The sequence below is a fragment of the Lasiodiplodia theobromae genome (genome assembly GCF_012971845.1).
Source record: "Lasiodiplodia theobromae strain AM2As chromosome Unknown scaffold_38, whole genome shotgun sequence".
Taxonomy (NCBI): domain Eukaryota; kingdom Fungi; phylum Ascomycota; class Dothideomycetes; order Botryosphaeriales; family Botryosphaeriaceae; genus Lasiodiplodia; species Lasiodiplodia theobromae.
In genome coordinates, this window is record NW_023336517.1 from 302,182 (window position 1) to 314,980 (window position 12,799).

The 12,799-nt window shown below is 50.0% G+C and overlaps 3 protein-coding genes across 3 annotated transcripts; all 3 read right to left on the minus strand.

Annotated features, from left to right (window-relative positions):
* Positions 1-329: 329 nt before the first annotated feature.
* On the minus strand, positions 330-1,371 carry LTHEOB_10414 (uncharacterized protein; the record flags this gene model as incomplete). The annotated part of the gene is made up of 2 exons (XM_035507057.1): positions 330-348; positions 539-1,371. The coding sequence occupies 2 exons, from the start codon at positions 1,369-1,371 to the stop codon at positions 330-332; spliced, it is 852 nt and encodes a 283-aa protein (XP_035367951.1).
* Positions 1,372-2,661: 1,290 nt separating this feature from the next.
* Positions 2,662-3,533, minus strand: LTHEOB_10415 (uncharacterized protein; the record flags this gene model as incomplete). The annotated part of the gene is made up of 2 exons (XM_035507058.1): positions 2,662-2,715; positions 2,769-3,533. The coding sequence occupies 2 exons, from the start codon at positions 3,531-3,533 to the stop codon at positions 2,662-2,664; spliced, it is 819 nt and encodes a 272-aa protein (XP_035367952.1).
* Positions 3,534-9,611: 6,078 nt separating this feature from the next.
* On the minus strand, positions 9,612-10,802 carry LTHEOB_10416 (uncharacterized protein; the record flags this gene model as incomplete). The annotated part of the gene is made up of 5 exons (XM_035507059.1): positions 9,612-9,715; positions 9,775-10,214; positions 10,282-10,405; positions 10,461-10,584; positions 10,635-10,802. The coding sequence occupies 5 exons, from the start codon at positions 10,800-10,802 to the stop codon at positions 9,612-9,614; spliced, it is 960 nt and encodes a 319-aa protein (XP_035367953.1).
* Between the last annotated feature and the right edge of the window lie 1,997 nt (positions 10,803-12,799).

Genomic DNA, 12,799 nt, shown 5'->3' on the forward strand with positions numbered 1-12,799 from the left:
ACGTTGTTTACGAACTTGACTTTTAACAAAGTCTAGAAAGTTCCCGTCGTAGCCCTCAACTTCTACCCCTCGACTTGAGTCATCCACATAGGAAGCGAATAGTCGATCTACCCCTCCCAAAGAGGGATATTTGGCCTTCTGTACTCTTATCTTTATTTGTATTGTCCATGCGTCCAACCACAGGAATCGAGAGGGTGAGCAAGGAGCATATCTCAAGTATCTCCGTTTTTCGGTCTCAGCCCAGGATCGTATGGTTTCATCCATCAATTCCACGTAGAGGCGGACGGGTTCGCCGTCGGTCCCTTTGTCTTCCACATTCACTTCCAGATTCAGGCCCAGAAGAACGACCTTGGTCGCACTGAATCCAGCCCAAGACCAGCTCGGGAACCCGGCACGACGCACGCAAGGGCTGTCCGCTTTCCACAACAGGCCGCGAAGAAATCCATCGCACAATGGTCTGTTGACATCGGTACGGCGACTTCCCTCGTCGTCGGAACCTCGAGCTGAAGAAAGAATGGGCACACCCCATAAATGATACGTCGGCGGATCCATCTTCTCAAAAGCTCTCAAGATCCCCGAAAAAGCATTGAGGATGTCTTCAGGCCGCGTCAACTGCCTCTGGCTATACTCATAGATCCGGGACGCGATCTCCGCAGGACGACCCCCGATTCCAACAGCAGCGATTTCCTGCCACAGGAAGCCCGAGTGCAGCTGCTTCTCCAATGAGAAGCCCGGGGTCGGCCGCGTCTCCGATCCGTCCGCGACCATCATCAGCCGGCACGCGAAGGATGCCTGTTCGTCGGTGAAAACGAGGCACCTCCGCGAGAGCAAGCCTTCTTGGTACGTCCACGCTCTGGAGTTCCACTTGGACTGCGATAGGACGTCGGTCTGGTTGGGCCGGTACTCCGTCGTCTCCGTGCCGCCGTTGTTGTTGTGGAGGCCGCCGCTGAGAACGAGGAAGTTTTCGACCCTGCAGCTCGTCCGCGAGGTCCGAGGGCGCGTGCTCACGCCCGGAAGGCCGTAGTCGGCGTCGTCTCCGGCTGCGGCGATGATTGTGAAGGCGGCATCCTGGTAAATGGAGTCCATATTGCGGATGTGCCGTTTTTTCTCCGCGGGGTTGTTTTCATCGATGCAATATTTGTCGACCCAGAGGAAGGAAAATCCCATTTCCAAAGTTACTTGAATTGCATCTTCGATGGTGAGGTCCAGTTTGCGGGGTAGCTCTCTCGGGAATGTTTTCTTGTTGGCAGGCTGGGGTTGGGCGAATGCGTCGGCTTCGTTGAGAATGGCAGCGTTCTCGGATACGCCATACTTCCCCCAGACATAACTTAGAGCGACATATTCCGTTTGATCCTCGGCCAGTTCAATCATCCGGGTCTTGCAGTTGATTACGTGCAAGCCTTGAATGGACGATTTCTCCCTGGTGTTGCAATGCGTCCCATGATCTGCCAAGCAGCAAGACAGTTTGGCCTTCAAATTTCCAAAGTTAATTTCCCGTGGGTGCACGGCTTCTTGATCTTTGGAATGGATACTGAGGTGCGCGACTTCGTCCTGAAGAGGGCGAATGGCATAATGACTCCTCATGCCGCGTGGTCTGTTCTGTACGACTACAGCGAATTTCTTCACGCGAATCGCGTCCTCCTCTGGCGTTTGACGCATGTCGATACAGCTCCATATTGCCGTACCATCCGCTTTGGCACGGAGCATACAACAAATGGTGCAGTTGGACTCTTCCTCGATGGTAAAGAAATCGATTATGCCGGCTGAAGCTACACGTAGCATTCGATCTTGGCACTCGTTGCAAGCAGCATTGAGATTCGCAGTTGGAGAAATAGGAATCAACCACTCTGGAACCGCTGCTGGTGCCGCATGTGGGACGGAGTTTTGACGTTGGGTGCTGTTCTCAGCCAGCTTGAGCTCATTGGAAGTTGGGCAAAGGATCTGGTCCTCTTCGAGTGTGTTTCTCATTTCCTCTGATATGGCTTCGTCACCATGGGCTGATTGGCGCAGTTGATGTCTCCCTTGTTTTGTGTTCTTGAAGTAAAAGGTAGCCCTGGCCGAGGTTCTCGACCAGATTAGCAAGAATCACGAAAGGCGATGAATAAATAATAATGAAGAAGTTCGAGTTGTATGGGGGCTGGGGGAGCAAGTTGACGTGAGCGAGCGCAGAAGATAATATAGCTAGGATCGAAACAAGTTTTCACCGCTATATTCGTGGGGGCCAATGATAATACGTCAGTAATGCTGTGATTGCGGGAAATATTAACCGACAGCAAGTGGGTCCAGAGAGGCTAAAGCCATTGTAGACTAAGAAACTGCTGAGGATTGGGCGGAAGTGAGAGTTTAGAATAGGTAAGTTGCTTGATTATACTAACATACAAGATAGAGCATGATTATAAACGGCAGTGTATTTAAATCACGTGACATTGCCTCAGCAGACACCCTTCCATACAAATACTTTACTTCCAAGACTGCTATCAGGTTCTAGGGAGTAGTGCTGTCTGCGCTGCAGACTTCATAGGAGGAATGGACGTCACTTGCCCCTGACCGTGTTGGGACAACGGATGGCATTGTAGGGCCTGTAAATCAGGTGGAACTTGCCACCCGACCTGCAAGCGATAGGTCGTATTCACTTTCGTAGCCATCATATTGTAGGGAATGCTAGAAATTGTATAAGACTGGCCAGATCAGGGCGATCGAGACCGCCGCCCAAAGCTTTGCTCCATTAGCCCGCGACGTTATTCCAACGTTTCAAAGACTCCACTTACAAGCGCACCCTCAACCTCCAACCCCCCACTCCCCTTACTCGTCGGCGCCATCGTCGTCGACCCCGCCGTCTCCACCGGCATCGTCGTCTGCATCATCGCGCGCTGCGCCCACCACGACGCCGACACCTTCGAACAAAACCCATCCATCGCCGACCAGGAACTCACGACATCACTAGCCACCCCCGCCTCCGTCCGCACGTGCTGCACGCACGACGCATACGGCGCGTCGAACTGCGGGCCGACCCACGAATACGTCTGCACGTCGGCGATCCAGTCGTTGCACAGGCACGTCGCGACCTCGTCAGCGTCGCCGGAGACGAACGCGTCGCCGCTGACGCTGGCGCAGAGGGAGAAGGTTTCGAGGGCGGAGGCGCAGGTGGTGCAGAGGTCGTCGCAGGATGCCGTGTTGGCGCCTGATGATGCGGCCGCGGAAGAGGATGAGGAGGAGGAGGAGGAGTCGCTGCCGAGGAAAAGATCGGACAGCTCTTCCGCGAGGTCCTTGCCTGCGGGATCCCAGGCCGAGGATGGTGCGGCGAGGATGGAGGAGGCTGCGGTTTGGGGCGGCGGTGTGATGGGTGACGAGCCGGAGGGGATGCTGAGAGATGGCGCTGAGATGGATGTGGGTTTGCGGTTGTTGCTTAGCTTGCTCCCGAAGTTGGCGATGGAGCCGGCGCCTTGGAGGGGGTTTAGGCGGGGTCCGCGGGCTGCGGAGGTGGTGAACGTTGCTTGGAACAGAAGCGAAGCGATGAGGAGGGCTGTATGCATGGTTCAGGAAGTAGATTACTTGTTTGCGAGAGCGCAGGTCGACGTAGGCTTACAGCAAAGGCTGAACTAATCATCTTGAGCAGTAAGTGCCGTGATATATTGTCTGGCGCTTCGTTATATCAGGCCGGCGACCTCTTCTCCACATCACCACTATCACTCTTCTAATGTAGCCGCAGGTGGCGTTACGAGAAGGGGGGTAGGTACGCGAATGAAAACGAATTACGAGTTTCCGTGTATGCCTTAAATCAAGTTTTTGCAAAGGAGGAGCTGGTACACTAACAAAGGTTAAGCTCTATTACAAAGCTTCTCACAGCCGATAGACCCATGTTCCGAGAAACAATTGAAAAATAAGAATAGATAAAGGCATGTGTGTATAATCCTTATTCCACCTACATATTCAGTCTTCTAATATCTACGACACTATACCAAATAATACAAAGTAGAGATATCTGGGGCGAGTCGTGGAGTCGCTAGCATGTGAGAAGCTTAGTGCAAACGGGCGATTAGTCTAGAAGAAATTCAAACACACTACATTAGCTCCAAACTATCCGACGCCACTCCAACTTCGTAATATTGACTGACCAACAATGTGTCGTGCTAGCAGATTACTCTCCCTAACTCTTACCCTTAAGAAGAGATGTGGTGGAGCTGAGCATGGTGGCTAATTCTGCCCTTCTACCGTTTAACGGCGCTATAGAAGAGCAAATACACATGACGTCACTTAACTAAGGAATCTTGCACATGCAGATGCAGACTTTATATCTAAAACAAACTTCTCGTGTAGAGCCGTCATGTTCAATTGGATGAGGAACAGCCTATAGCACAGGACGACGCTGCTTAAAGTTGTAATTTCGATAAGTCAACAGGGTCCGCTCGGCAATAGTAGCCACAAGAGCTATCTCCGTACTCAAAACTACTTTTTATTATTAATACACTCTACTTATACAATATAAATTTCGTGTCCCTGATTCAATACTGCATCTTATGAGATTTAAGGCTGGAAATTCTGGCCGGGCGGTGATATGGATATTTTCCACGGGAGTGACGACTCAGACGACTCACACGACTAAGACAATTTCGATGACGTAGATAGCCAAGATAATAATCGCAACATCTTCAGCACAAATCCAGTAACATCGATTTGAAAGGATATTTTCAAACTGAGATGGGTTTCGATGAAATATTTCCTCGTAGCTATACTACTAGGGTGGATATCGAAGGACCTTCACTACAGACAACTACCTATGGTATTTGCGTGAGTATTCAATCTGTTTGATACAGGATAAAAATCCTCTTTTTCCCACTTCATTTCCTCTCGAAAATCGTCTAGAAAAGACGAATGATTGCAATTCTTCGTCACGGACAAAATGAAAAGCAAGTAGCTACAAAGAATTTCACAGGAGTAAAGGCTTGCCTGTGCTTTTCGTTTCCCGTGGGCGGTAATTTGAATATGGCCCAGCTGCTTCGCGGAAATGAAATGATATCTTCATACCTTTGATTTAATTTTCCGATTTGCAACAGTTCGGAGAGATATGCACACTTGTCGGGGAATGCTATGTCGATTGCATCATGAACGGTGAAGCTATTGGCATATGGGAGCGCAAAATGAGATTGAGAAACGTGGTTTTGTAATCATATAGGCCGTTTCTATCCTCGATGGACAAATTTGCTTCTGTAGGCCAATATCTCTACTACGCGACTAGATCGGTCCGGAAGCAAAAGGGCCCCATTGTCACGTGCGGATTGGCCAATGAAACAAATGTATGCAGCTGTAGTACAAGAAAGATCTGAGGAGCAGCCTCATTCGTGAGTGCCTACAGGGGTGGCTGCATCAGCTGACCTCGCCGACACTGGCAGCCGAACGAGTTCAGCGTCAGCCTCCATCATCTTTTCCATCACCGCCTAACCCTCTTCACGCCGGATACGCGCACCTCTTGTTGCTTCTGGGGCCCGACCAACTCCTGATAGGCATGGCCAGCAGCAGTACTGGCTATGGCTATTTCGGCTCCGAGTTGCCACCGTCTTCAGCTGACTCCCAGCCTCGTGCAGCCGACCAGCTGAGAGGTAGACACAACCTCTCCAGCGAGACGGTATTTAGGCTACACATACTGGGAAAGCGCGACTGGGACAAGTCACAGATCGACGAAACAAGGGTTGAGCATCTCGTCCGGAAGGCGTTCGGCGTAACGCCCGATGCGACGATAATCGTCAAGTCGCTCACCGATCACCCTGTGAGGCAGGCACTTGTCGCAACGTTGAATTTCTCACGGATACCGGCAAAGATCTCTCAAATCAGCCCATCGCTTCAAGAGTTTGACGATACGGCTGAGGGACTCTCCTTGTATCTCGATACTCATTTCCACGGATTTACGCCTCTGCACTCCGGGACGAGCCCGGAGTATATCTGCAGGTATGAACTCCTGTGGTTTGATCGGAAAACTGTTAACAATTTCAGCTTTATCGCCTTGTCTGGGCTGGGTGGCCATGCTTTCGGGTCATTCAAGCGCAGAGGCGGGGACTTCATGTGGCTTCGTGATGATCTTCCCGTTTCCGTACCAGATTCCCGAGTGTTCATCTACGGATACGACACAGGGCTGCAAGCCAGTACTTCTTTTCAGAGCCTCGAAGATCTTGGGATGGCTTTCAAGGATGCCCTCAAGTCATTGTTGAGGGAGAATTTAAAGGTACCTACATCCATATGGTTGACGTATACCGGCTTTTATTTGGCTAACTGAGCGCAGAGCGGCTTGATGAGGCCCCTCATACTTTTAGCCCACAGCCTTGGTGGCTTAATCGTTAAAGAGGTGTGATTAATTATGCATGAGCTAGTCTTTTCGAATACTGACTTCTTCCAGGCCTTGTGTCAAATGTCTACCAATCCAAAGGAGGATGACAAAGCTCTCTTGAAATCGATAAAAGCTATACTTTTCTTTGGGACACCCAATAATGGAATGGACATCAAATCCCTAGTTCCCATGGTCGAGGGACAAGCAAACGAAAGCTTCCTCCGCTCACTTGGTCCCGACACTACGGACCTCCGACGGCAAGCCAAGCAATGGTCGGAAGCATTCAACAGCGCCCGATCAGGATTCATCTTCCATGATTTGGAGATAATCTCCTATTATGAGACATGTACATCTAAGACTGCTGTCAAAAGAGCTGATGGCAAATGGGAGATGTCTGGGCCAGCTACCAAATTGGTAGACAGATTCTCAGCAACCAACGGGCGCCCCTGGGAGAAGGATGACCACTTCGTTCAACCGATTAATCGAGATCACTCGGAACTTGTGAAGTTCCGCAGCCGTAGTGACCCTGTATACATAGACCACGTTCTGCCGCGTCTTCAGTCTTTCCTGGACGGTTAGTCTTCAAACCATTTGAGATAGAATCATTTTGATAACATCTTAAAACCAGGGAAACGTCACATGTATCTAACTGATGAGCAGAAATGTGAGTGCTTTCTACATAATTCTTCAATGCGGCCTAGGATGACAATTTTCGCTGACTTTCTCCAGTTCGTTTGTCATCCTTAGATTTTCCTGGAAGGACTTCTAGACAAGACCAAATCATGCCCGCTCAAGACCACACTTGCGAATGGCTCTTGCGACATCAATTTTATAGGGCATGGCTCATGGGAAGCAATGGATTGCTTTGGTTGGAAGGTCATCCAGGATCTGGCAAATCCACGCTCACAAACTACGCCGTCGAAAAGATGAATAAAAGCACGTCGAGACATGTTGTATTCACGCATTTCTTCCACGGTCGAGGTTCCGAAATCCAAAAGTCTGCCCTCGGTTTGGTACGATCCCTCGCTTACCAGCTACTTGAAAATTTCTCCATGTGTTGGCTGAGCTTTTGGAAAAAATGCGAAGAAATGGGTCGTCATCCTACGTGGGAATTAGGATGGCTTTATTCGTTCCTGAAGATAGGCCTTCGCGGAGCATCCGCCGTACGGCCCATCATCATATTTATTGATGCCCTCGACGAATGCGACGACCAGGAAAGAGACTACTTGGGAGAATTCCTCACAGATACCGCTAGAGGCCCTGTGGCAGCCACTCTGAAGATTTTTGTCTCCTGCAGGCACTACCCAAACCTCTTCTCTGAAGGATTCAGAATCCCGACTGAGATCAACAACGCGAATGATATTGCGATCTTCGTAGAATCAACGCTCCGTGTTCTTCGAGAGGAGAAACGGCGGTTGTTAGCCAAGACAATCATTGACAACGCCAGAGGGAACTTCCAGTGGGCTCAAATTGTCACTCAGCAGTCAATCAGTCTCCATCGGAAGGGCCGCACAGCTGCTGACATACAAAACACAATTCGTCGGCTACCAAAAGATATTCATGAGCTTTATGATGGCTTGTTCAAGGATGCAGACCCCGAGGATATGCGATTGGCGTGCCGACTTTTCCATTGGGTATGCTTCGCTGAACGACCTCTTACCATCCACGAACTACAGTATATCATCATGCTATCTCCCGACACCAAAGAGAGGTCTATCAGAGACATACGTCGCCGGGCAGACTTCAGAGAAGAGCTGAGCGATATGGTGAACACCATCACTGATGTGTCTCGGGGGCTTACCGAATTTCCTGTTTCAGGGAAGACCACATGGACCTCGAAAGTGCAGTTGATACACCAAACAGTCCGAGAATACCTTTTGCAGACTGGGCTGCAAACCCTGGAAGGAGACAGACACGAATTCTCCAGAGGAAAGTCGAATTACTTCATCACGCGGTCATGTCTTCGTTACGTGATGATGGATGATTTCGGTGATCAGGCCAAACTTCCGAGCATATTTAATCAGGGAGCGATCATGGCCACGGCCACAGCCACGGCCAGCAATGCTCTTCACCCTTATGTTGCCGAGTTCCTGGAAAACCATCTTCTCGAACTTGATGCTGGAGGCATGGATCAACTGGACTTCGTTGGCTTTATTGGTTGGCCGTACAATAAATCCAGCCTTAAGAACTTGGCCATCGCCTTGCGAAGACAGCCTTTCATGGAGACATTTTTTGGTATAAATACCCATCCTCCTAGGGCTCTTGTCTACCACGACATTCTCCACTGGGCTTCTGAAAAGGGTATTGCTGGTATAGTCAAGTCGGTAGTTCAAAGTAACTTCGGCCAACATCAATTCCTATCCCATACGCCAGGCTATATCCTGCCACTTAATACCAGGATATGGAGAGGTCAAAACGTATTCATCGATGGATACTTCAACGTCAATCTGCAATATGCATCAGGTTCAGCACTGGATCGCGCAATCTTTGCAGGACACGCCTCTGTCGTCCACGAGTTGTTGCAATCCCCCGTCATCAATCCAAATGTGCAGGATCTGGTTGGCAACACACCACTTCACAAAGCCAATAGCTCTCATATCTGCCAAGAGCAAATCGTGAAAAGCCTTTTACAGCATCCAAAGACAGATGCAACATTGCAGGACCGCCTCGGCAAGACAGCACTTTTCAACGCGGTTGATGGGGTTGATTTAAAAGTGTTACAGATGAACATCCACGCAGCTAAGGCTGCAGTCAACTTCAAAGACATCTTCGGGGACACTCCACTATTGCGAGCGATCATTCAAAGCAAGTGGAATGCCGTGAAGCTATTTGTCGACAGTGGATATTGTACTACAGAGACTTTACAGTTTGCCTACGAGGTTGCGCGGTCTTGGGAGCAATCGAGGACATGTGCAAGACAGGAACTTTTAGAGACATGCATAGAGCTTCTTGGTCGAACAGGTCTTGTGGAGACTGAGCAAGTGGATATGGTCCCTTCGAGACACATAGGCTTGCGGTCAGTCGTATGATGTATAGGCATTCAGCGACACTTTCGATGAAGAAAGCTTTAGACTGTTTCATATTTACCTCTTTGAGAAATCAATGTTATGTTCAACGCAATCCTTTCTCGTATGCTACAAATTCAGGTGACTCTGCTTCAGCTTAGCAACAATGATGCCCTGGCCACTTCCTGGCGGATGGTAGAGCCCTTCGATGACCAGGTCGGCCTTCTCAAGCAAAATCTCCCAATGCGTATTTGTTCTCTCCATTCCGCACAGATAAATCATCATCATCAAATCCCATTCAGCCGGCAGCAGAGAACATCCTTCGTCCGGGAGGATGAACTCCTCGATGACCAATCATGCATGATGAACTTGAGGAAGTATATCCGCGTGCCTAAAAGCAAAAACGTGAGTAAGTCAACTCACTTCACGACGGAAAGACAGAAGCCATACCTGGCACAGGCGCCTCGTTGAAGAAATCCAACGCACGCTTCTCAATCTTCGTATTCAGCTCCACGATGCTATCCAGCACCGGCTGCTGATCCTGCAACACAAGCCGCCCTGGCAGGTCTGAGAAGTGCTTCCTGAATCCAGCGATATCGTGGCCGCGGCCCCCACCAACATCGACGATTATCGGAGCATCAGGCCTCAGAAGATTATTATCGAGTAGTTTGTCTTCAACCGGAAACCACTCACCCCAATGGGGCCGGCTGCCGCGGTCGCCCTCGAAAAAGGTATTTATGTCATCCCAGAACCTCTCCTTGTTGGCGAGGGCGAAGCCGAACATGTCCAGGTCCGTCTTGTGGCCGGCTTGGAAGGGCCCGTTGGTCGCGTCGGTGGGATTGAGGTGCCAGTGGGGTGCGGCGGTGATGGAGGACATGCCGAGGTCCCAACTTATTCCCGAGCATGTTCGTTAGTCTTGAAAAATGCTTGGGTGGGATACCTTTGCGTGTGGCTTACATGAACTTCACCATTCCCTCTGTCACCAGCTGGTGCAGCTGCCTGTAGATGGCGGTGGGACCGTAAATGCTGGGGCCTTTCTTAGCGACGTGGCCCGCAGCTGTGAGCGGGCGCAGAAGTCGTCCTTTAAGATGTATCAGCTATAGCATCTGCTTGAAGAGTGAGGCCGATGGACATACTGATCAACACCTCATTGGCGCCAGACCTGCTCGCAAGTTCCTCTGCCGACGTCTCTTCTTTCTCGGAGAGCACGGAGACAATGCCCATCTGAAAACCGCATCGGATGGCCATGCATATCGCCGGCTGGACATTTTGTCAGATATGGCTCCGTAATTGAGAGGGGAGAAATCTACACTGTACGCAATCTTCAGCAGAGCATCCTCCGGCGTCTCGAGCACGGCGGCAAGCTTGGTTGCGGCCTGCAACGCTTCCATTCTGGCTTGTTCCGGAAGGGTGCCATCCTTCGCCTGGCCAACTGCGGTATTCAGCTCAAAGAGCAAAGGTTCGATTGTAGAAACCATGCTTTTGGTCGGCTGGTGGCATCAACTGGTCTGTTGCTTGAACAAAATGGATGAACCCGTTCTGTTCATCCGTTAATATAGTACACAGTTGCACCGACATCCAACGAATGATGCTTGAGCCGCATTGGGGTGCTTGGGTCCCCGTGTGCTGCCTAATCCTCATTTTTAGGCATAATCAGATGATATTGCGGCGCAGCACCAGGGTATCGTCGTGGCGTCTTGGAACTAGCACTTTTCATGTTCGTGAGATATAAAGGGCTTACAGACGAGAGCTGCTTGGCTTACTGCTTGGCGCGGAGAATAGCAGGGTTGTAGGATAGAGAATTACTGATATACGGACGATATGATAGGTAGACTCTCTTAACACATTCTACTTTGGTAATTGAGCGGCAGCTCTGACCAGCTGCTTGAAACATCCGAGCATGTGTGGAAAGCGGCTCGCTCCCGTGGGTCTTACAGGGACCCCGTACAGAGACCCTCGCGTGGAGGCCACCCTTACGGGACGGCGAAGGTAGAAACGGCCCAATGTTGAGCTCAATTCTTAGAGGATCTCCTGATCACAGCGTTACAAATAGATTAGAAATTGATGCCTAGCGTAAAGGCCTACATTGGCATTCTTAGCATTCGTCATTATCGAAACACGGAACATATGTCGTGCATTTGAGGCAACCGACGAAGAATTACAGGGTACACAGAATGGCCGCCCCGCCGTTCCCCACAGCCACTTCAAACTTGCGGCAAGATAGTCATCATGACATTCCTGCTCTGGCTTATTAGCATAACTGTGTGTCCGACGATGACATCCCGGTTTCCTTTTGTAGAAACGTGGGTGCTGATGGTTGGCTATTGTAAAAGTCATTGGAGTTCACCATCCGAATCATACCAATTAGGACTGAAATGCTGAATATTGAGGTATGCATGTAGATGCACAGTAACCTCGGACATTTCGGGAAGAAATTACTGTCTTGGGCCGAGCATACAGGGATGTCTCAGCGGGAGGGTAATACAAAGAATAGCGGACCCTACAACAAAGCTAACAATGTCTTAATCAGATTCTTCGTTAGGCACGACATATGTATATGGGCAGTAGAAGTATATGTTATTTGAAACGGCCACCAAACAAGCCAACATCATTTGAACGCGGAGCTCCGACGATTGTCGTGGGCGTAAATAACTCGAACATTATACCAAGCACTCAATGCGTACTGAAAACTAATATAGAGGTACGACATTTCTGCAGACACTTCGATCTACCACTAACAATGGCTCCAGAGCAGATCTCATCATCATATTCGTGTCAATTCGCAACGCTTTACGCCACTACTTTAAAACTCTAGTCAAGAGAAGGCGTACCATCTAGCGCAATGTACTCCGACCTTCCCACCAGCATAATAAAAGCTTTCCCATCGCTGCGCGGGCCTGGAAGCCATTGCACGTCCGTGGTCTTCCCAGCGCCCAATAGGAGCATTCTGGAATCGATAACGTTGACCCTCGTAGATGGAGGCGAACAAAGGTACCCGTGACGACCCTGAAAGGCGGCCTCTTCCTGGTAGAATACATAATCCTCCAAAAAGCCTCACAGCAGCCAGCAAACAGCCAATTCGATGGCATTCTCTCTGCCGCCCACCGAACACGCGGCTGCGCACAAATACAGCATCAATGTCTCAACCCTTCGCACCCGGCGCTTGGCTAAAAAAAGATACCATGATCGATCATGAGAGAAGACATGCAAGGTGCCGAACTGGGATGCTTGTCTGGCCAATCCACCCTTCCTCGCCCTCCCCACCCCAGCCCAGATCCCTCTTCAACTACGCAACCCGCTTTGTTAGCGTGCAGAAAAAAAAATTGAACAATCCACCATCACTATATTTATCCCACATTCACCTCACTCCACTCACTATCACCAGCCCATCCACCATGCATGTCTTAAATCGAGCGAGGAACAACCTTGACGGTACCACGACAGCCGCATGCAGCCATCCACGCTATCCATAATG